The 25,198-nt window shown below is 36.5% G+C and overlaps 1 protein-coding gene across 8 annotated transcripts in view; it reads right to left on the minus strand.

Moving 5' to 3' along the window:
• RGS7 (regulator of G protein signaling 7) overlaps positions 1-25,198 on the minus strand; it is a 265,432-nt gene that overhangs the window by 79,274 nt on the left and 160,960 nt on the right. For all 8 annotated transcript variants that reach the window (XM_069010382.1, XM_069010378.1, XM_069010375.1 and 5 more), the window contains 2 exons: positions 21,559-21,609; positions 807-913 (listed from right to left, as the gene is read on the minus strand). In XM_069010382.1, the coding sequence (XP_068866483.1) occupies positions 807-913; positions 21,559-21,609 (158 nt within the window). The remainder of the gene's footprint in view (positions 1-806; positions 914-21,558; positions 21,610-25,198) is intronic.

Below are 25,198 nucleotides of genomic sequence, written 5' to 3' on the forward strand. Positions count from 1 at the left end.
ACCATTGTCAAAAGTGGCACATGACAAGCAAAGTTAATTCCTTCTGTTGAATCCATAATCTGGTACTTTGCAGTCATATTTGTTTCAAGTCATTAGCAATATTGTTCTGCAAAATTCTGGCCCACTAGTCATTATCAGAAAAACAGCCCTTCTGCTCCCAGGGCCTTAGTTTGAAATTTAATATAGTAAAATACAACTATGTAGGTCTCTGAATAGTATATGTGCAAGTGTAAGTGTAGACATACGTACATGTTTATGCTTCCAGCTTGTTCTGAACCATCTGCATGTTTGTTGTACGCAATGGAACTGACAAATCAACATAAAAATGTGTCTGCACTTGCTAGAAGAATACACACTACCCCCATACTACTGAGTTACCAGTAAGGAATTGTCACAAAAGAAGAAAAAGAAATATTACCCTCCATTATTTATCAGATTTCTGCTATAGACTTAATATTTAAAATATCTCCCCCTTTCCAAATTAAGACTATACTAGGAATAAGAGGCAATAAGATAACTTAGTTTACTATATTTCCAAAGAACTGCATTAATTTACTTCATGAGAGATAGTTCCACGTTTAGCATTATCACACTTCTATTCCAGATATCAAAATGGACATTATCATCTTAAGATTTTGCTGACAATTTATAAATAAAATCCGTCTACCTTTTTTTATTTTTAGGGGAATTTCTACTCTTTACTAGGTTATGTAAGAAACAAAGTATGGTTAAATTCGCTATGAACTTTTCCGTAAGGCCTTTGAGCCTCCATTTATGCAAGTCAAGGACATATTGAAAATACTTACCTGGAATCGATAAAAGGTGCCATCATCCTTCAGTGTTAGAACATGGTCTGAGATTGGAAAGAAATATCCATGTGCTGCCATCAGAGTTCCCAAATGCAGAGCTTCAACTGTTTCAAGAAAAAAAAAGAAAGATAAACTTAAAAAGTTAAATAACTTCTTTTCAGCAATTGAGTTTGTTGTTAAGATTCACCTGATATCCTGCAGATAACCCCTTTTTTCTCAATCAAAGTCCTACCATCATGAAAGAGCTGTCTTTTTCTATGTAATATAATGGTGCAACCAAAAAAACACTGCACTTTCCTTAACAAATAGCTTTTAAGTGTGCCACTTGTAGCTGCAGTTCCACTACTTACATCGACGTTAAAAGGTAGCCATAATGTTCACTCACTTGTTCTGAAGCTGAAAACAGCTATCATTTCTGCCCTGATAGTGCAGCCTGCTTTTCTTCCTCAGAACAGTTTCTGATTATATGTTAAAATAGTTGATTCCAATTACATGGTATCTTCCTCACTAGCTTTATCAGAGCTGCTGTAAAGGATAGAAATTTCCTCAAAAGTTTCTTATTACTGGAAAAATAACAAGGGATGACAGGATACAAGAACAGTTGACGTAGGAAGGTGCCTGTGGAGGTCATCTTGTCCAACTCCCTTGCTCAAGCAGAGATACCTTAAGCTACTTGCCAAGGACCATGTCCAAGTGTTTTTTGAATAACTCAAAGGAGTGAGATACCACAACCTCTCTCGATAATGCCCAGATTCATCCTCTAAGAAGTCCTCGTTTGTTCCTATTGCCTATAATTTGGCATTCAGCAATGGCAAACACAGATTTGTCTTGTCCTGACTCTTAAAAAGACCACTGCAGCACCCGACCAGCAGTAAAGCATCATCACAGAGAAAGAAATGCGAGTCCTGACATTTGTGTTCTTGCTGACAAACACAGAAAGACATTCACTTGTGTTTCACCCATTATTATTTTCAACATGAGAAGGCTTATTTATTTACCCATACTTCTTCAGCATCACAAAAAATTCCCTCCTTCACCCTTTGCTCACCTGAAGACATTGACTCGCATAGGAGATACAGGAGAAGCAGTGGGACATCTTTAGTCTAACCCAAAGCCAGCAAGCATGTGAAAGGAACAAAAAAGGGGATCTGGACAGTACTTAACTGAGAGCACATAACCCTACCAAGGTTTATTTGACACCAAATATTTGTTGCAAAATACAACACACCCTCTCTGGCAGTGAGCTCTTTGGCCTGATGTACAACACCGCAATGCTGTTTAGATTTTTCCCAGTTGCAAGCCTATATGAAATCTCTCTAACAGAAGGAAAGGAGTTGCTTTGTTCCTTGTGCTTGCAATATCTATAAATCCCCATCTGGACTTTGCCCTAATTATAATAATACATTGTAGTTATTAATTCATTTCAAGATTCTAAATTCTATTATCCCTTGGATCAGAAATTTTGAGTCAATGCTTTCTGTAGTGTGTCAGTCACTCCAATATTTTACTTTGTTTCAATTCATCTGTCTTTTAATTTCATTAAGCTTTTCTTTGTTCTTCACATTGCAACTTATTTCCAATTCCAAAAAGCTTTATTTTTGCATATATTATGTATCTTCATGGAATGAGAGATAAAAAGGAAGAAATGTGCTGAGTTTTCTAGAGAAGGGCATTCTCAGACAAGGGTGACAGGGCTTGCCAGGGAGCTCTGACACAGATGAGAGTGTATTCTCTTCTGATTTAACATACACCAAATAGGCTCCAGATTTGTTTCATGTGCTTCCTGGATTCTGAATTGTAATATTTTTCACCATCACAAGGAGCTCACATTATTTTCATTTACATAGCTATTTTTAGAGCACACCTGGACTACAATGTCCAGTTATGATTAACATGTCCATTGCACTACAAGAAGGATATCAACAAACTTTGAGTGAGTCGAGTGGGAGTCCACCAAGATCACTAGGGCTGGAGCATGCACCATATAAGGAGAGATTGCAGGAACTGGACTTGGTCAGATTGGAAAAAAAAAGGTTTTGGAGGTGTCCAGAAGTACCTTTCCAATACCTAAAAGGAGAGTTCAAAATGAGGGAGCCAAAACCTCTATTGAGTTTCAGGGCAATAAAGTAAATAAATGAAGAAATAAATAAAAGAGAAAATGGTAATAAACCAAACCAGGTATAGTTCTGATTTTCAGCCAAGCAGCAGGAGAGGCTGCCCAGACACACTGTGCAATATGCATCCTTGGAGTGTTTCAAGAACTGAACAGATAAAGTTCAGGGTAAGATGTTTGACTTTACACTGATTTGAGCAAGGAGTAGGACTGGAGTCCTCCTGAGGTCCCTCTCAGCTTGAACTGTATTACAGCTCTGTGACTCTAGATGGGTCAAGCAGAAGTGGAACATAGAACATAAAAAAGGGATGAAAACAATTGGAGAAGAAACTATTTGAAAGCTCCTGCCAGAACAGCCTATACTCCAGGCAAGGTTGGGTACAGTAGCAGTAAGAACTTGTACTTCTCTCCCTGACCATTGAGTCATATATATGCAAGAGTGACCTGGCCTTCTTCAGAAGCCAATTAAAGTTACTTAAGGTCTGAATTAGTCCCTGTAGCAGCCTATATCTCTTCTCCAGTTATGTATGTAGAGTAAGGTTGTTATACTCTTACCTCAGGCAATCTCATTCAGCTGGAATCCACACTGACTCAGTGCTAAGGTGTATCTTTGTCCCTTCAGCCACTGAGCCTTACTATGGACATCTAAATTTCTCTTTTTCTTTCCTTAACTAATAGATAATTAATTTTAATTTTTTATGGCTATCAAACAATAAATTTATTTCAGCATTAAATGAATATAAATGCACAAATACTCCCTTTTAATATCCACGCAAGATCCACTGTAGCTCATACCTTGAGTGTAACAAAATTATACCCAGTGAGTAACAGGCACAAGACTGTATTCCTACCTCACACCAGGCTGGTAGAGGACTAATGCTGATGCTCTCTGTACAGCAGCAGTAGAACTACAGCACAGAAAGAAACTCAGCACTCAGGAGGTTTCTAATCTCCAAGAAAGGGGTTGTCCAGTGTATTACAGGCAACAAAGGCAACGCTTTGATATACATCTCAATTTGCTAAAATCAGACTGAAAAATAACTACTGTAAGAAGCCAATGAAGTACAAGAGTAGGATTTAGGAAACAAACCCATGAGTTTGAAAAGGAAAATGAAGCCAGCAGCAGACTAACCCAACATGTCTAAATTCCTAGAATTTAAATACAGACAGCTTCTATATCTCCCAGCTATTCCTGCACATGAAGTTAGTGGATTTTCACTTAAGAAGCAAATTTCATCAGGAAAAATGGCAAACATGGATTAGGAACATCAAAAATGTCTATGAAGTACATTAGATAAGAAGAAAAAAGAAGTCTGAAAGAAATGTTTTTAGACATAACGGTTGCCAGGTAGAAAGAGTAATGTTTATATATATTCAGAATACAAACTCAAAAACTTGGAGGAACAGACAAAAACAAAAAAAAATACTGTTTTTTTAGATGGCAAGTGTACACAGATGCACACAGAAATGATATGTGGTATCTACACAACTATTATTTCCCAATCCTCAGTCACACCCAGATAGCCTCGCTGAGAAGGTATAATTCAAATGGCAGTCAGCTGCTGTAAAGTCAGCTGCTATAGCAGTCAGCTGCTCTAAAGCTGCTATATGAATAAAAACTGCAGCCAGAGACATCATGTAAAAAAATCTGAGGAAGACAAAGCTCCTGGAGGTGTAACTGGTAGAAGGGAGTAGAATGAAGCTTCCTCTACTTGACACCTTGTTTTGAAGATATTAATTATCTGATTTAAGGTTCCAGACACTTCCTAGTAATTATACTGCGGAAAAGTGGAATGGAATATTCAAAAAACAAATTTACCCAAACCAATTTTAATTTTTATAGCTAAAAATAGGGAAGTGTTGAGAGTTACAATAGCTAATGGAAGAAGAACGCCTCAAGTGAAAGACAAAAATGCATCTTTATGAGCCTGTTGCATTTCAACAGGATACAAAATATTTTATATAAAGTCAAAATAACGCTTTGGATGTAGGTTTGATTCTTAATGTGTATATTATTGCTGGGCTAAAAGCTCAGAAAAAGCTAAAAATTCCATGGTTCACTATGCTGTTGAACTTTATTTAGCTGAGTGGGTGAAGTGAACAACACATGTACATAGATTGATCAGAAATCATTTCTGTGAGAAGTAATATTGCCCAGCCATCTGCTGTGCCATTACAAGACAGTGATCTTGACAGATTAAATGTCAGTCATTTTTAATATATGTTGTTATACAAGAGTCAGATATTTTCAACGCTTTGGGACAATGTAAACCTGATGAAATCTAAGGAATGAAAAACATACCCTCGTAGTTGAGTTTTGATATTTTGTCTTTAACATAGTGCAGTTTTCTCTTTACTGTAATAATTATTGCATGGAGTGATGACAGTTTGTTCATCTTATATTGCAGGGTATGGTAGTATTGGTGGAACAAGTTGTTTCTTATTATAATGTCCACAGGAGGGAATTAAAAAGGATGAATGTTCCTTGTTTTCTATGGAATAAACATGTTTCTGTGCTTTGAAACCCCTTAGAGGGTATCTTTTCAGTGACTAGTGTGGATTCCATTTACTCTTACACGTCTCAGGTCTACAGGTGATGTGGTATCTATATTTATTTTTACTCTGAAGGCCATAAAACACTTAATGGCATTATACCATTATAGTCTCACAACCTCTGAAGCACCTTGCAGTAATGTCTGAGGGAGTGAGAAATGAAAACAATTTTCCAATTGTGCTCCACTTTCAAACATCCTTTTATGGAGTCTGTCTTACATTCTATGTGGAAAGATTTCCTACAAGGAACGCGACTTGGGGCATTTTGCGTCCTTAAAATTGCTTTTTGATTTAAAAAACAGTGAAAACCCCAAACTTGCAAGTTTTTTGGGGTTTTTTTGGATCCAAAAATGTCAAACAAATGAAAACTTCCGTTTCCATGAAACAGTAAATTGTTTGGTATTCTGGGTTATTTGTCGAATCTAAAATCCATCACACTACTGTAGTGCATTGCTAAGCCACACAGCAGCCTGGAAAAAGAATTAATGAGTCAGAACTTCACAAGCACACATTCATTGTAAGTGTGGAATGCCAAGACTTTATCACTTACTTTTGCCTCTCTCCTGCTGTCATTTCATTGCCAGTGTGAACACAAGCTGCAAATGATTAGAGTAATAAAATACAACCTGCTTCTCACGCTGACATAAAGCGTAGGAGAGGCTCACTGTCTTGGCCTGACTGTAGTGTTTAAAGAGGAGAAAATAAAATAGCTAGAAACATTCTTGAACACCCACAACACCGTAAACCTCTCTTTTGTCCATCTGAAGGATTGAATTTGTAAGGAGAGCAGCACTTGCTGAGAGTCATTTCAAGAAGGATAAAAGAGTCGGTGAAGGAAGAGGCACTATTTACCCAAATACAATTAAAATGAGATTCATACTTGATTTCAAGATAACAATCACAAACTGCATTATCTGTCAACAAAGCTTCTTACCTAAATAGGCAGGACTTTTCTTGTTCTAGACTGTGCCTGCTGATGCCATCAGCAGGGTAGAGGCTTTGGTAGGAGCATCACGCAGCAGGTAAGGAGGAAAACTTATCAAAGATGGACTATGAGTCCTCATCCGCCTAAGGCATGGTAATTTCCACCCTTGCAGTCTGAGCTGATGTGTAACATATAGTGCGTCCCAAGTCTAGAAACAGTGATGCACACCTGAAACATTGACTACTTTCTTCACAAAAACATCCAGCAGAACAGGCACTGTGACAGTGATGAAAGACAGCTGAGCCTTCCTGCATCCTCCCCTCACCACATCCCTTTCTGCCACTGTCTCTGATGGGCAGTGTGGTTTGTCCTATCCTAAGATAAGAACACCAGGTGGGTATTTCAGGAGGAGTTTCTGGATGCTCACATGATTAGTGTATTCCAGGGATGAGGAGATGAGATGCTTGTGACTGACTTTTATTTGCATCAACCTGAAAAAGGTATAAAATGCTTCTGGAGACTGGTCCCACTGGGCAAACTGGTCTTCCAAGGCTGAAGATAACTTATGGGTGGAAACTCCCCCCAACAGCGACGTTGGCAGAGAACATCCAGACGAAGGTAGGGAACACTTTTGGAAGGTGAGTAAAATGCCCTAAGGTCCAGTCAAATGCAGAGATAAAATCCTAGAGTAGCTTTGTAACTGTGAATTCTGCAAGACCAGAGACTGCAAACCTGTACATTTCTATCCAATCCTGCTTATATTATAAGCCTTTAAACATCAACTGTGGAATAAACCTAAGTGGACTCAGCCATGCTCAGACTTCTCAGCGAAGTTTAGTCTTAGAGAAGTTACTTCTCAGAGGAGTTTACAAAGGGAATCTTACTGACTCAACAGGAAGGACCACAACCTGATTATACTATAATCCACTGTACTAGGTTATACAGTTGGTATTTAAATACTGTATTGACAAGATTTAGATACTGTATTAGCAATAAATCTGATCATAATCATCCACATAATCACCATGTCCTACTTCTCATGCCTGATCCAAGAGCGTTTTCTTCATTACTCTGTTATAGGGACACACTAACAGTCCTGCCTTTTGTGCTCACAGGGTGAATGGGGACTGACCTAAATCTGAAATACTTTTATCCAGATAAGACCAACAGAAGTCATGTCACCATGAAAGACTGAAGGAAAGGGGAAGCTGGCCTATGGTTTCTGGAAAGAACAAAACAAAAACAAAACAAAATACCTTTATTCACTCACAGGAAATAAAAAAAAAAAAAAAAAAAAGGAATTATCAAATTGGAGGGGAAAAAAAGTGGTCCTTGAAAAATAAGCTGCATCTCCCTGCTAGCAACACACAAACCTTCCATTTGAAAACTTTTTAAGTACTGCCTGTTAAGTTTTTTATGTGGTTGTTTCCCACTGCATTTCAGCTGACTACACATTAACTGTTGCTATGTCCTATTAAAGTCTGCTTTTATTCTCTTAATAAATTTGTATCTTAAAAGGCAGACCCCCGACATGTAAAAATGCAATGACTTGAGGTGACAACCAAAGCTTTCATGTTGACCAAAAATAATAAAAAATAATTGGAGCTGAAACATGAGGTCTCAAGAAACAGACAAATGAGGAGTGAGGTGCTGGCACTGAGATGTGCTATAACTTCACCTCTGGAATATTTGTTTGTGGTGTTTGTTTGGTGAACAGGAAACATGCCACTACAGAGGCTGGAGGAAATCCATCCAAGCTGTAACCAACAGGTAAACTTAACTACCAGGCAAAACAGAACATGGCACAATTTGGTAACTAGATTTGGTCACAGTTCATTCAGGATACTGATGCCTTAGGTTTTAACTTTTATATTTTTCAAATCCTGTACTGCCTAGTGTGTAACTGAAGTTTCTTGTGGCCTGTTTACTGTTCTCTTATGCTAGTTAGACATAACAAAGCCTCTCTAGGTTTGCTCTCTAAGAACACCTAGATTGTCCCAGGCCCCAAAACATGTAAACTAAGGCCTCTGAAGAGGAGGGTAAACTTTGGGTAATTACATCATTAACTACAGTTGTAATTGGAGAATTGATCCTGATATGCAAATGGACCAAATTTATAAAAGTGTGAAGAACTCGTGACCCAAGGTCCATCTTGGGTGTAGCCTTTTAATTCTCCAGGGTGTACCTTCAAGGCCCTTCAAATAAATACCTATCTTTATTCCCTTATTCTTGTCTAGTCTCTGTTTTTAGGGGGCCATCTCAGGCATCAATACAGTCATGAAAATTGGCCTGATAATGTTTAAAATTCCCTTTATAGTTTCCCTGTCATCTCCCACCTCAATTTTTTAAAGTACCTATCAATATCACACCAGCAATCAGGCATTGCAGTGGTGGAATCTACCTCTGTTCCTACCAATGAAAGTCAGCATTTATAAACCTTTTCCTCAATTTGACTATTACTGTTCTTTAATTTTTTCTATTTTCAATTTTGTAGAAATCACAGATTTTTGCTTTTCTATATACCGATATCTCTTGTCTCTTTAAATTGAAATGATAGAAGGGTGAAATACAAACTCCTTTGAAGTATGGGTTTCCTGTTTTTCCCTCTGGCTCTTCCTCTGAAACTGCAACTTTTTGGTTTAAGCTTTGATTCCCATGCTTCCTTAAGGAGAAATAGAGAAAATCAAAATCTGTGTGTCTTGTTTTCCCTAATGACTCTCTGAACTTATCTCCATAAGATATTTCCGAACACTTCACTCATTCCCTCCTCCAGTATGAAACTCTGAGCTAATATTTAAAGTCATATGTGCACCCTTTTGAGCAAACCTGCTAAAGACAAAAAAAATATTTACAAAAAATCCAATTACTGCAAATACACTGCTTTTGAGAATTCTCCCAGTTGAAATCTTGTTCCACAGTTTCAAGCATCTGTAAAAGACCCAAAATACTGGACACAGACTACTTCTACTCAGTATTATAATTATTATGCTTCTATTTCAGGTTTTCTTGTATACCACTTGCCAGTTGCTGCTAGCACACCAGATCTTCCTACTTTTCTCGCCTCCAGCAGCTGAGTCTGCAGACATGTGACCAAATTGTTTGGCTGCAAATGCTCGGTGGGGAAGTATGTGATTCATTCTGCACATGACACCTAAGAATTTGTGCATGTTAGCATTAGCCAGGAAATGTATTTTACGTCACGGTTCCCTCAGACCTGGTGCCCTGTGGGATGGTGTGCTTTCTTGGCCACACCACAGTGCCATTGCTTCTCCCCTTCTTTGTCACACTCAAGGGAAGGCACAGTTGCGAACTCCCCTCTCAGTCAGCTCTGCTTGGACACCACAAGCACTGGAGCATTTACAAAAGCACAGTCCAAGCACGTGACCAATTGGCACTGCCATCGACAGTTTTATATCTGGGATGGGGTTTTAAAGGAGGAGACCTGTCTTTAAGGCTTGGCACATCTGGGGCATGTGGATAACCAGTGTGGTTGGTGCACCACTTGGATTTGTGGCCAGCAAATATGAAAAGTAAGCACAGGCTTTTTCAGTGCACAAAATATTTGTTCCTGAAGGGACTACAGAAGATAATATTGTCAAATCAGAGGGACATCAGCTAGAGTGGAGATTCTGAAGTTGGGTGAGGGTAAGCAGTAGGTAGCACTAAATCTCTCAGTGATTACTTCTGGTCAAGATGAATCATGACACTTTTTTTAGTCTCTGTTTTGATATGACTTGCTATTGCACCAACCATTAACTTTGTGTCATTGCCATGCATTGCTATCATAATCACAGAACACCCACTTATGACCAGGCAGTTCAGAAAACACAAAAGAACACGCAGCAGCCACAGCTAGAAAAATAACTGCCTCTTTCACTGCACTCAATTCAATAAAGAACAATACAATTTCTTTATAACAATTTTCATACCTTCAGCAAACTGAGAGCATAAAGCACTGAAAATAATGTATTTTTTTCTACGGGAAGAGTGCTCTGATTTTAAAGTCCACCAGGAGTTAGCAGCTTTATAATTGTTGTCATTGAGACACACATCAAGGAAAAATGCCATCAAAGCTCAGGAACAGTAACAACAAAGAATGTGGAGGTGGCTTTTCCGGAGAATAACATGTCACTCCCCATGTGATCAGATACAGTTATCTGGGATGCACATACACAAGAAACCTCAAGGCAGTTATTAAAAATAGGGTCACTTTTAGAGAGTTTTCTTTGTCCATTATTTATAGTAGTTTGGTTGGCAAATAAAATATAGTTCACTGTCCTTATCAAAATGAAGGAGCAAAATTTCCAATATTGCAAAAGTCCACTTTACACCATCCTGTGTTCCTATTATCATAACTCCCACTACCAGTGCTCACTTCTCCCCTTTGCACGGGATTTGCACAGATAATTGTAGAGAACTATCAGTTCAGCCAGACAAACTCTGCTATTAAAAATACAGAAATACCGACAGATATTAACTATCAAAAATAGCTCAATGAAAACTTTCGTAAGTGCCTTTTTCCCTCACAAAAAGAGAAGAGGCTTCAATGAATGACCTATTTCTTTTCTAGTGACAGAATCTAAATGTAGAAGGAAAAGATGGGACTGAAGACAACAGCAGCAGCAAAAGCTAGCAAAGGCTTTAAAATAAATTGATAAAATGAACAGAAGTATCTGGTTCAAAATAATGGTCAATCTGCATTTTATAGCCAGTAAAATATTAAATGGCTGAACTGTTAGCTGTAGTGTGCCACTTATCATTTAATCACCCTCAGTACTAAAGGAAGAAAGTTGGAAAATATGTCCTTAGGTTTTAGAAAGACAGCCAGGGGAAATCTGGGAGAAAAAATGATGTACAAATCAGACACCCATACAGACAGCATGATAGGAACTATAATAAAGGATAGAAGGAATGAAAATAAAGATAAGTGCAACAAAAAAGGAAGATTCAGGATGACTTTTGTTGCCAGATACAACTCTGTTAGTGTTCCTATGTAGAATTAGAAAACATATAAGGTTATGAAAATCTGGTTAACATATTATCTTGGATTCCCAGGGATCTCTTGGCATGATTTCCCCAAAGGTTTTCTAAAGGTATTAAGCAGATCATGAGAAAAGCAATAGGTAGAAAGGAGGGAATAAAGGTCAGTGATTACACTGAATAGTGTAATATTACAATGAAGTAATAATATTACACTGAAGGGGGGTTACCCACAGTAACTGTGTTTAATAGGTCCTGGACTGTTCAGGATAATCCTAAATTATCTACAGAAGAGTGTGAATCACAGACTCACAGAATTAATTAGGTTGGAAAAGACCTTCGAGATGATCAAGTCCAACCTATGACCTAACACCTCCTCATCAACTACACCATGGCATGGTTATGGACATGGTTTAGTGATGGACTTGGCCGTGCTGGGTTAATGGTTGGACACAATGATCTTAGAGTCTTTTCAAACCTTAAAAAGTCTATGATTCTGTTCCACAGTTACCATGATATAACAGTTGCTTCTCACATTTTTGCTTGTTTTATTTCAGGCTAGTGGTTATATTTGATGATGTAAATAATTCCAAAATTTCAAGAGGCAAATATTTCACATTTCTAATAAACTTAAAGGCTATTAAAAGGTTAAGGTTTCCAGTTTAACTGAAGTATTACCATAAAGTAGACAGTAATCAGGAAGCAAATTTTCAAAAGGAAGTGTAAATTACTTGTAATAATTTCTGCATGCCTAACTGAGGTGAATAGACTCTTTTTATGGCTTGGATTTTTTTTTAATTAATTTGAGCCTCAGCTTTAGTGAGAAAAGTAATTTTTTATCACCTGTAAAAATTAAATTCTATTGGCACTAGGTATTTTATACTTTGTGGTTCCAACTGTTCTGAAGCTAAATGAGGTATTGCAGCTACAAAACCAGAGTCAACATGGCTGTTGTCACCCACCCCACCATAAAAACAATTAAAATCCTGATAATTTGTGGAATTTGAGTAGATGACTGAATGCAGCCAGTGAAATTAGAAAAAGGGAGAGACATTAGAGGGAGAACATCTGAATGGAGATGTACACATTAATTAGATCCAACCAGCAGCCATAAACAAGTGAGAACCAGAGGATTTTATGCCCTAAAATTGGAGCATGAACTATGGAGATTAAAAACAAAAACAAAAAAAAAAAATAAAAAGGAGGAGAAGATAGTAGAGGAGTAGAGATGAAAAAAGGAAGAAAAAGAGGGAAGGATGTATTGAAAAAAATGAGAGAGTGCCTAGGAAATATTATTCTGTCCAAGATGAAATGGCAAGCAATGTCCTTTGCATAGTAAATGTGCCTGATCTTGGACCATCACTGCGCCCCTGTGTGCAGAGCAGTATTTCTCCACATGTGCTACGGAAAAACTTAAAGCTCTCCTCAGGTCAATTACTAGCAAAATCAAGAGAAGGCCTCACACTAACCTTCCAGATACCAAATACTACATATGACATGTAAATATCAAAACATTTTTGTTTACTTGACTATAAATAGCTGCAGCAGCTGTCGGCAAGATGAAATAGGATTTCAACTGCTTTTATTCAATTAACTTGGCCAGATTTAAAATCTCACTTCCACCTACTTGCATTTTTTATTATAACACAGTTCTTTGGCAAACAAAGAAGCAGAAATCTAATGAAGTCTCTAGACAGTTCTTTAGCTGCTTTTAATTAATTATGCCAGTGTGAATTGGGAATTAGTAAATGTTCTTCCTCTTAAACCTCCAAAACTTGGTATGGTCCCAAAGGTTCAGAAGGAGGCTGTCAAACAGCAAGAAAACCATAAAAATTCCTAGTAACTTTAGTAGAAATGAGATAAAATATTTTATTAAGAAGGTCATTATAATTCAATTTATGTGATTAAATAATTAGCTTTATTTCTAAATGTTATCAGAGTTCTCCCTAAAAGAGCATAATTTTTCTTGGAGTCTTCATTTGTGCTTTCATCCTCAGCTAAGTCAATATATGTTTGTTGTTATTAACAGTCAGTAACATAATAGTCTCTGACCATACTGCTACTTGTTTAAAGAGTTGCAATGCAAGCAGACAGGATGGGGAACAGATGATATTTTCAAATCAGCAGGATTTGGGATCTGAAGTCTGTTATTTTTAAAATCTGATGCATCAATAGGGAGTTAATATAGGCTTTGCCTATATTTGCCTTATGCTGAAATATTTCTTCCATATTCTGAGTGGCAATATCAAGGAAAAGATATCGGTACAACACCCAGAAGGAAAATATATACTTTAGGAAGACCAATTTCCTTAGAAGAACAATGTGGAGAATTTTCGAAGAAAACTAAGGAAAAATGCCTGATTTGGGATTTCATTCTAAAAACTGATTATAAAGCTTTTCAGACCTTATAAATCACTGAGGAGAAGCAAGTATGACTTTTCAATAGCTCATCTTATCTATAGATTTATGACAAAGCTGTGTACTTCGACATAACTTCATGGGTAAAGATTTCAATAGTGCAATTTAGATTTAAGGCCTAACTTGTTCTGTGACAGAATTAAAATCTTCCTTCAAATGGTGCAACAGAGCATCTGAAGTCCTTTCCAATGAAATTACTTAAAGATTAACGACGTTTCAGCTTCTATTATCTTGATCAGGTAACAGTTTTAACATTAAGCTGTTATCTCAGTGGGCTTGTTCAGACATATTTTTTTAATCAGTATTTTTTATTCTAGTCAATACTTTTTCTTCCTTTTCTCTCAATAAGACTCTGAGACCTCAGTGAAATAAAACCCATGCTGCCTACTGAATTGCAAAGAATATGCTGATTGTTGGTTTGTTTCAATTTTTCAAATCTAACTGGATATCAGACACATTTTATAAACTAGATTTTGGATTTTAGCCTGAGATGTAGCTTAAAGGCCATGTTAGACCTAATACTATTTTAAAAGGCACCTAGTTAAATCTTGTTTCATTGAAGTTAAAAATACAACCTCCAAATTTGTGCACAGGTTGGAATTTCACCTTTAATGGTTAAAACAAAGGATAAAGGAGTGAATGTCATGTGAAGGTATTATACTTAATAGTGAAAATAATTCTGAGTAGAATCTGGAGAATTTGATATTAAAGGCAGTAATTATTTCCTATTAAAATAAATATCTTTGAAGTCATCACCATGGAACCAGAGTTAGTATTAAAACTAAATTTAAAAAGTCAGTTGATGCCTTGTTTTTAACCAGAGAGAAGGAACCATCAATAGAGTTCTATTTTATACAGAAAATGTGTATGTCACACAAGTTATAGTTGAATCATAGAATTATAGTATGGTTTGGGTAGGAAGAGACCTAAATTTCATCTAGTTCCAACCCTGCTGACATGGTCAGGGACACCTCTCAGTAGGTGTAGTGGCTCAAAGCCTAACAAGAACCAAAAGAGATCTATTTTGAATCAGTATGCTATTGGCAATATCAAACAGGTTGCTCACAGCAACAACTTTACAGAACGCATGTATTTTGTCATACCAATACCTAGTACTATCATTTTATTTTTACAACCATTTTATTGTACAAAAAATTATGCTAGACAGCAGCAAATTCCATACTTGTCTTCTTTACCCATTACTCCAAGATGGACATTTATTTATAAATTAAGCAGACACAACTCATTTATATTTCCCAGGTAACTGAAAAGTTTATAAAATTTCTTAATTGCTAGAGTGAAAAAACAGAAACTATTTTTTATGAAATCTTGCAAAATAATGCCTCCTTAAGGCAATAACGAATTTTATTTAGACATGCTTAGCATGATGGAACAGTTGTAGTAGTTTGACCTATCTGCCTGTGTGAAGGAAGAACTTTGTCACTAATACCATGATAACATACTTTGCATCGTGACACTGATAACATACTTTGCACCAATACCAGTCACAAACATTGTATCTTCCCTATAAATGTAAAAAAATTTTCATTTTTAACCAGATGCCACACTACCAAAAAGATCAGAAGAAATGACTGCTCCTTCAAAGAAAATTGAAAATTAGTACAGATGTAGCCTACCACCTATCTACAAGGGAGGAAATAAAATGGCCAAATAGGAACATATTAATCACTTTCAAGAGTGACTACAGGGAAATGAGACTGTTCAAAGAGTACTGGCACATTTGTAGAAAAACAGCTGACTCCAGGTGGCCCTGCAGGTCTCTATGCTCTTCGAAAACACTCTTAACACACACAGTCTATACAGGATAATAGATTATACTAATCTGGAAGAAGCTTCAGTGGAAAAAACATGAAATCCATTAAATCTGATACATCCTGTCACAATTGAATTGCAGTCAGTACACCTCTGTTCACCATTTACAAAATCTCTCTAAAGGCTTTGGGCAAATAAAACAGCCTCTTCACATGAACATTTACCATTGCACTCCTGGAACCTCAAGAGTGGCTAGAAGCCCAATGATTACCACACACAGGTAAGTACCACCTATGCTGCATGTAATTATAGGAAGCCTGACCCACACATTTTTTGCATGAGTATCACAATGTTAATATTTTTTAAAAAGTGTCTGTAAATTCTGATATTTTCCATTCTCAAACAGAACTTTGTTTTACTTTCTTTTTGTTCATCTGAGATAAAAGTCATTATTCCATTGAAATGTTACATGATCTGACAAGCTCAGATCAAATTCACCCAGTAGAAGTAAGCTGGGAAGTTAGTTACACTAGAATTGACAAAGGCTCATGAGGTTTGCTATCAAATAAAATGTGCCAGAATTTCTATTAGGTATATGAAAAATTACAGTGTCTAGTGTCCCTGGTTTCCCAACATGAGGGGTATGGTATGTGTGCAGGCAATATAAATTACTTTTATTGTGGTTTTGGGTTGCTGGGTTTTTTTAAGATTATAAAGGGGAACATTCTACTCTTCTTGCACTTCCCCAAGTTTAGATTAATGCAGAGACTGCAAAGATAAGCATGACCTTTCCATTCCCTTCTTTATTCCTTCTCATAAGAGACTCTTTTCTCTGTTAGCAATCTCTGGAAGTACCTCCCTTTTGCTTGCAGCTCCCTAGTGCTGTTTCCCAAATGGCAATTGTTTAGAACATCTTGTCTGGCTCCTGCTCTTTGCTCCTACCTTTCTGCATATAATTGGGGAAAGGGCAAAACAGGGAACTGAACAATTTTTCAAGTAAACTTTCATAAGCTCAAATAAAAATCCTAACATTTTTCTTTTAACTCTTTCAAGTAAGTCCTGTGTATTATCAAGGTCATTATTAGTATAGCAGCTGCTGGAGAGAGATTTGACTACAAAGCAAAGGAGAGAAAACTGGAACAAGCATAAACAGGTGTTGTGCTACTGAGCCCTCCCTTTTTCTTGCACTGGATCAGTGACCACAGTTTTCATGGATGCTAATGGGCATCTAGTTACAAATTAGTTGCACCAGTTAAGTGAAAAGACCATAAATGGTGAGAACTGAAACTGAAAAATCACAGGAGGATGTAAATACCAAGGTAGTCTTTTTTCATTATAAAAGTAGATCTAGTCATATATATTTTTGGCTTTAATGTAATTCCTGATGTCTAAGTGCAGTACCAAACTACTTCAACAGATTGCCTAAATGAGCTGGAGCAGGGCAACGTGAATGTTGAGGTCGAGCATTCTAGAGTGGCTGCAGTGTCTCTGCTGGGGCAACCATCCTATAAAGTGACTCCAGCCAAATTCAGCTGCTTTGCAGCTGTGAGAAAAATAAATAAGCAACACTCAGGAATAAAGGTACTGTAAAGGAACACAAGGATGATGTCTAAATACATTATCTACTCTTATTATCTACTTTTCTGACACATCTAGAAGAAAATTATTCAAGGGATGACTTGAAGATGAAATCAGCGTTTGTGAATAACACATTTCATTGTGAAAAGACTGGAAAACTCATACTGTTCTTTTTCCTTTAGGAGACAACAGCATGATTTACTATTAGCATGTTGAATATTACGGAACAGAGAAATCAAGTGTTTGCCAAAAGGGCATCGAAGAAATCAGTGCAAGAACCAAGTACAGGATTAGTCTCTTGGCAATTTGAGCTGAAACCTTTAAATCAGCTCATCTGTCCTTTTTGTTCTATTTTTTCCACTAAAGATTAAAAGAACTTCAGTTGCTGGTGTGGTCATTCTGGTGCATTTCACATCATTAATGATCACTTTGAAAAAGAAAACACAATGTAGAAAAACAAAGTAGATTTTCCACATTAAGAGTAATTGGCAACATCAGTGAAGAGTCAGCACTCACCTTGTAATGGTCAATTCAACAACACATGTCTAAGTGCCAAACCACAAGCCCTTACAATTCTGTAAACTCAGTTAATTGCTTCTTTTCAGGTTGAGATCATGCTTACATTTATTCCTGAATAAAACTTCGCCATTAAAAATAACTTGGACAATTCCTGTTCCTTAAAATTTTACAGATGAGTTGTAGGCTGAAATACAAATATTTTTTAAGTACATATTGAAAAGCAAACAATGTAACAGCAACTGTACCTTGCATTGTACACAGCTATTCTGGGCACAAGCTCTGCTCCACTGAAATAACTTCAAATCTGGCACAATTTAGCAGAATCCACCTATCATCTACAGTTTATTTTCTTGATGGAGATCTACTGCAGCAAGCCAAAATCTTTCAAATATTCCACTGAAAATTATTTTCCATTTATGAAAAACCTGCATGGTTTTATTGACTGGCAGTTTACAAGTTCCAGCTTGTTACTATTTTTTACTGGAAATTGCTGTTTCCAGGTGAGAGCTTTACACTTATTAACACACTGAAGCAAATGTTGCTGTCAGGCCTTCTTCTACCTTTGGTTCTCCCACTATCCATAGAGCTGCCTACTTCATTTCCACTTAAATGGTATTGGAGCTGTATTCCCTATGCAAAACAAGGGAAAAAACTACACTAAAAAATATTACTTTTTTATATATAAAGTGTGGCAGCATCAGTAGCGTTACTTTCTCCTTACTAGTTCTGTGTTTTATTAAAGAACAAGTTGACTGAAGGAGTTAGGTGTTTTCACCCTCGAGAACAAGGCTCAGAATGGGACCTCATCACAGTTTTCCAGTACTTAGAGGACACAGATTATCTTCACAGGGAGCCCCACTGAGAGGATAAAGGGCAATGGGTACAGGTTGCATGGAGAGAGGTTTCATCTATTCAAATTTTTTACAGCGAGAACAAATAATCACTGGATGAGGTGGAGTTCCCATCAGTGGTGGCATCCAAGATGAGACAGGACAGAGTGCTAGGTAATCTCACCCAGGTTTGCCCCTCCATGAAAGTTTGGACCACATGGTCTTCTGTGGTCCCTTCTAATCTGAGGCCCCTTCTGTGAATCTGCCTACTTAAATCGCAATTTACCTGCCTTGCTTGCATGAGTATTTGCACAGCACTGGTAGATGAATTGTGCAAACAGTCCTTACATTTTTCTGGACAGAATACAATATATCTTAAAATATGAAATCCGAGGTCTACTTTATGTTGTTCTTCTAGGTATGTGGCTGATACCAGATTTAGACAGAGATAATAATTTTCAGTGCAAACTGAGGCATTATTTATTTCTGCATCACAAGACTGCAAAGCTTCACAAGTGATTTGTAACAGGACCCTACTGGGGAGTTTTAAAAGACAACCAGGTTAAACCCTGACATACTGGTTAAAAGCAGTCAGAGGACACTGGAAATCCAAATTACGGTGACAACAGATTGCAGAAATTTAGGTCTTCTCCACATGGGGTTCTAGATTGACTTGTCCAGAACGGAAACAAAAAGCCACACACTTATGCATTTTGAAAAAACAGAACATTTTCAGAAGTTCTGTCATGTGAAAAGCTCTTGCTCACCATCTGTCAAGTTCACTGTCATGTGGCAATTCTGAGCATTACCCAAAGGAAGCATTTAGGGCTATTTGTTTTCTGAAGATCTGAATTTAACCAGTTCCAGATAGTTGACTTTGGACTAGGACCAATATACATAAGACGTTTTTGCCATTGTGGATAGTTTTTTCCATCCATGTAATCTGAGAGGATAAAACCCAGTTTCAGCTAAATTACTGTGGTGTTTTGGTTACGTATGTTAGTAGTTTGTGTGTTTGTTTAATTTTAATTGGATATGAACATAAGGAACAAGGAGACATGGTTTCTGTTTAGCACAAGCTTTTCCTATTCCAAATTTTGCAACAAGCAGGTAATCTGAATGACAGCCTATTCCAGTATTGCAGTTCTGGTTTGACAAATAAAGGTTAAGCTTCCACATCAAATAAGCATAGCCTAATCTTTCAAAGTCTGGTAAATACAAATAGGTGAGTGTGTTGTAGCCAACAACTGAGAAATGCAGTATCACACTTAGGTCTCTTGAAACCTGCACATTACCTTTAGGAAGCAAACATACTGCACTGTTCAAAGTTAGTTAAAAATGGAGCGATCTCTTTAATGTGACATGCCAATACATTGTGAACTGACTACTTCCAAATATCAAATTACATATTGATAGTTCCTTGTTGCTCAAGTCGCAATTTTAGATACAGTGATTTTACTTTTTGCAGTGATCATACTTTGATTTGTAATTTTACAGAAAGACACATTTAAAAATAAAGACAAAAATAACTCCCAAAACCCCCCTAAAAAGCCTTAAACAAAGCAAGGAAAAAAAGCATTTTTGATCATTTTTAAAGAGGGAAGATTATCTTTCCTCTAAACAAAAGAAAATGGGAACTTCCATAGAGTATTTTATTTCTACAATTCAGCATTTTCTACAAGAAATCATTCCTTTACAGAAAATTTCTGATCAGGTAACTAGATTCCAGTCAATCAAGGAAATAAATAATAGCTAAATGCAATAACCTGAATTACCAAAATATGGGTATGGATCTAATATTGACACCCAACTGAGATGGACAAAGACTCTCTAACAGCTTAGAGTTAGAAAGTGTATGTTTATTCCAGCGCCGGGCAGCTGCGTGGGATAGCTCCCTGAAACGCAGTGCAAAGTTACAAGCCAATACAAAGACTATTTATCTACAAAAGTTATGAATATCCAAAATACAAATGCATATGCATAACATTGATACCTCCCATTCTCCACTTCGTATGGAATTTAGCTTAAATATCATTAAGCATGCATGGTATGCTCCCTGATTTGGGTCGGTGGTCTCGAAGATGAGGTAAAAGTGGTCTTCCTCGATTTGACCTTTCTGCCTCCCCGGGTTTTGACAATACAAATTACTTTTGGTGACCTTCCAATTCCTCTTTGTGGGACTTATGAATAGGTTCTCAGATGGGGAGGAAACTGATAATTGTTTACGTTCCCTAGATCTACTTATCAATGTTTCTGTCTCTCATTCTAAGCACAGCTAAAAAAATATAAAAGTGACAGGTTATCAGTTATTTAGTAATCAGTTACTCGCATCTTGAAAACTCATTTCAGGTCCAGCTCTTCTTTACTAACTATTAACTTTTAATTAATTCTGGCTGGGCCTAAGCTCACTTCTATTTTAACTAAATTCAGCACAGCTAACCTTCTAACTAAATCTTTATGTTTCTTTTAAAATCTGTATTTCAAACCAAACTGTGTTTCCTGCTAGCCACACAACAAACCAGTGGCAGAGTTTGGAACCAAACCCTTACTTCCATATCCCAATCCAGCTGATCAAGCAATGAACTGTTCTTCCTCATATCACTGATTTTATTTGCATTTCACTTTCCATTTAAGATGCTATGAAAGTGTCCAAATTTAAGATTAGCTTTTAGTAACAGTACAAGAATGTATTTTAGTAGTTCTATTTATTTTTTATATATTGAAAGATTCTGTAAGAAAACAGCATGTATTTAACAAACTATTTAGCATAACACTGAGTAAATTCCTCATGGACTCAAACATATTTTCTACCAAAGAACTATCATTATCATTGCTGTCCATCATATTGTGTCCTGTTACCTGCAGCAATCAAATGGATAATCAAAATCCTCAGATTCTTAGCAAAGGTTTCTAAGATTTGATGTCTGTTTTGCTATTCGATTTATACTGGTCAAATGCTGTCTTGTCACTCCCACTGCAGCAGAAAACAAAGTCAGGTCCAATAATTAAAAAAAAAAAAAACAAACTAGAATTTGAAGACATGAAAACAAAAGAAATTACCTGGGTCTTCTATCGATAAATTCTTCGTTAACCATTGAACAATATCTGAACCTAGGAGCAAAAGAAAAGGCATTTATAGATTAGTAAATTTTCTCTCCCTATTCTTCAGATCCCTGAGGCAATTCACATTGTTCTTCCATGGAAGAGATCTACATTTTTTGCTCAGTTTGTCTAGAAAAAAACCCACTGGCCATTCTATTTTAGTTTAGTTTCTTTTTTTAGCTTTGTTTTAGCACTGAAACACAGCACTTCTTTCTTCAGGCAAGACTTATAAAACGTAACAGAAGTGCATTAAATGTGCAGTAGTAGTCTGCATTTTAAAAATAACAGTACTTCAAAATTTACATAGAAAAACATTTTATTAACCTAAGTTTCCCCCCTTATAAGTTAGGTTACCAGTAAAAGCATATTCAGTTACCTACATATGGACTACCAATGGATCAAATTCCACCTCATGGCTAAGCTCTCAAAAAAATTCATTTTTCCCTCGGTGGTAAAGCGCTTTCCTTACCACTCCAGTCTCCCTTGCTCTCCATCCCTTCATTTACTGCATATCCTTTTCTTTCTATTTAATTTCCTGCCTTGTTTTAAGGTCCCATGCTATTGCCCACCTCTTAACACCTTTGACACCAGATTTCTTCCTGCCTTTTACACTGAGTATCCTTCCAACCTCACCTCCTAATTCCTAACCCCTCTGCTCCTCTTGGGCATGCGCTTCTATCAACTGCACTTCTATCACACTTTGCACTTCATGCCACATGCTGAAGTCAGACTTGTTTTTCAGATAGAAAGCTACAGTTGAACTTCACTCACTGTTAACATGATTTGCAAAATAAATGATGAAGCATTGCTGTGGACAAAAAACCCAAACCACAATCATTATTTAAGCAACTTGAAATAACCAAACTGGCTTAGAGGGAAAATGAGTGAAACACTGGGGGATGTTATATGCATGTTCTTCATGGTTCATGATACCTCCAGTTCAGACAAGCAATGTAATATCACATGTTTCCTTATAGAGCCAATATTTAAGTTGCTCATCTATTTCCCATCAAGCATTATAAAAAAAATTCTTTGATAAACCTTAGATTTAAAACAATAATAAAAATTTATACAACTCACACAAATATAAACCAAATCAATAAAATCTCTTGAATGTACAATAATATATAACATTAGAATATGGAGCATATTTCCCCTGTCGCTCCCTAGATTCAGATTTCTGCCTGTACTTTACATACTGCATAATTTCCTTTGCTTATCTTAAGGCACTGAAAACAATATTTTTAAAAGGCATTTCAGAGACGGAAATTTACTTCTCCTTACAACTTTCATTTTATTACACTTAGTGAATAGCTCTATCATATATTTTACAAAGCCCCATTGATTATATCATAGCTTTCCATGTGTGTATGCATTACTAAGTTGATTACATAGCAGTGAAAATCTCTAGAGATTTAACAACCATGTCCAGAGGAGACATTTTCATTACTATGTTAAATGTCTAAATTTTGAAAGATATTAAACTGCAGTGGCACTGTTTCTCACAGCATTTATATGGCTTTATACCTCAAATGAGGCAATTTACCTTTGCATGCTGTTGGAGGTGTACAATATGTTACAGAGAGATATTCCTACCCCAAAAATATTCTATTTTTATAAATACAACTTTAGTCCTTTTTTTATACATATGAAATTTACAAGGCTGACGCTGACAGAATTTTAGTTTAATATAAGATGAAACTTCATAAGCCTCAATGACGCAGTTCCAAGCGTAGCTATATTCTTCTGTCAGCTGACTAGAGAAGTTAGTCAGCCCTAAATATTTCCCTAAATCTTCAAAGATCAAAGACAAAAATTAGAAAAAACAACATGACATTTTCGAATACTGATTTTTTACTTTGTCTTCTTTCAAATCTCTAAAGTACCCTTTGGGAAGAAATCTTCTTTTCATCTTGCCTTCAAAAACTTCTTTCCTTTTTGCATCTTTTGAAAACTTTCTTACAGTGACATTCCTCAGTCCTGTATTCCTCAGTCCTCAGCTCCTGGCCTCACATTTGCATGTACATGGTCTGCACATCACAAATTTCACCTCCATATGCTCCACTGTCTTTTGGCTTATTATTAATAAGAGTGGGAAATGGGCTTTATTGAAAATGGCACCATCTGATTATGAAAGTTCATTGATGCTCTATTCACACTTTATCCTGAAGCCTTTGCCCTGGCACTGGAAAGCCTGGACAGGAGTTTAAGCCAGCTATTGCATTTGAACACACTGATGATTTCAGATGCATGACTTTAATGACAGATGAATAAATACCAACATCAAATACTCTCCTTCTAGTGTGAAAGCTATTCAAGTAAAACCAACTTGCAAGTAATCTGTCATATCACAAGTGAGAAATGTATCAGTTCATATTTCTTTGGGAGATCTTGGAGCCAACTGTAGTCCTAAAAGTATGATAAAGGTATTAACTTGTAGAGCTTGCTGGGTGTTTTTTTTAGCTACTGGTTTTAACATCTAATCAACAATATTGTTTCCCTTAATCGTTCCTGTGCCCTTTTCTAAGGTTTATTACTTATGCAAATGTGTTTCTAAAAGCAAAATCATTACTCTAATTTCTCATCTCAGGAAAAAAACAAGGCAGCAAAACAGGTGAAAACAGAAAAACAATACTTCCTGTCAGTGTAGCTTTGAAAAAAACTGACCAGTAAATTCATGTCAGTTTTAATACACAACACTTCACATCTATAGGAATTATCATCCAAGACTATAAACATCATTATTTGTAAACAAGAACTAATACTTGTAGGATGAAAAATCTTTAACCTTCAAACCTTATTCTGTCTTATCACCAGAAATCTAGCAAAAAGACAAACTAGTCAGATGATATAAATTTTGTGGAAACCACTACCTTGGTACTGGACTCACCTGAAAAGGAAAATTTTAGCAATCCAAAATAGAAAATGTTTGCTGCATCATATACTCCGTTTTTGTATACCATTTAATGTGTGATAACAATGACCCAGTTATAACATTGTCAAAGCAGATTCTCAAGTTCTCCAGGTCTCCCTGCCTCACTTCCACCAAGCAGCAAAAAAGGCAAATTGGCTATTAGATCTGCAAGGTCTGGAAGACTTCAGTCAAATTGCTGACTGGATTTTGAAATCCCAGAAAAACCTTCAATTGCCATGCCAATTTCTAAAGCAAATGAAACTGGACAAGGCAAAGTAATAATTTTTAATAATATCTTAAAGCTAACATGAGCAGAAAACATTTGAAAAAATTGGGTTTTTTTAGATATAGAGCCTGAAAGCCAACTGTGAGATTCCTTAAACCCCAGCACCTATCCAGATAAAGGCAAAAAAAAAATCACAAGATCTTACTCAAGCCCAAAAATTATAGACTTGAATCTTCTTTAAAGAAATAGGCAAAAATATGTCTATGTTCATATACAAACAAAAAAGACTCAGTCATGTTCTTTGTAAAATGTACTTGCTGAAAATTCCACAAGTGGCTAATTTTAAATTAAATGGTCCAAAAACAGCAGTTGCTTAAGCTGTCATAGATCTTTAAAAAATACTTTTTGAGGAAAGCATGCTGTCTGAACTCTGCAATACTAATTTCCAAGTCAAAGTC

The sequence above is a fragment of the Aphelocoma coerulescens genome, chromosome 3, assembly GCF_041296385.1.
Source record: "Aphelocoma coerulescens isolate FSJ_1873_10779 chromosome 3, UR_Acoe_1.0, whole genome shotgun sequence".
Classification (NCBI taxonomy): Eukaryota; Metazoa; Chordata; class Aves; order Passeriformes; family Corvidae; genus Aphelocoma; species Aphelocoma coerulescens.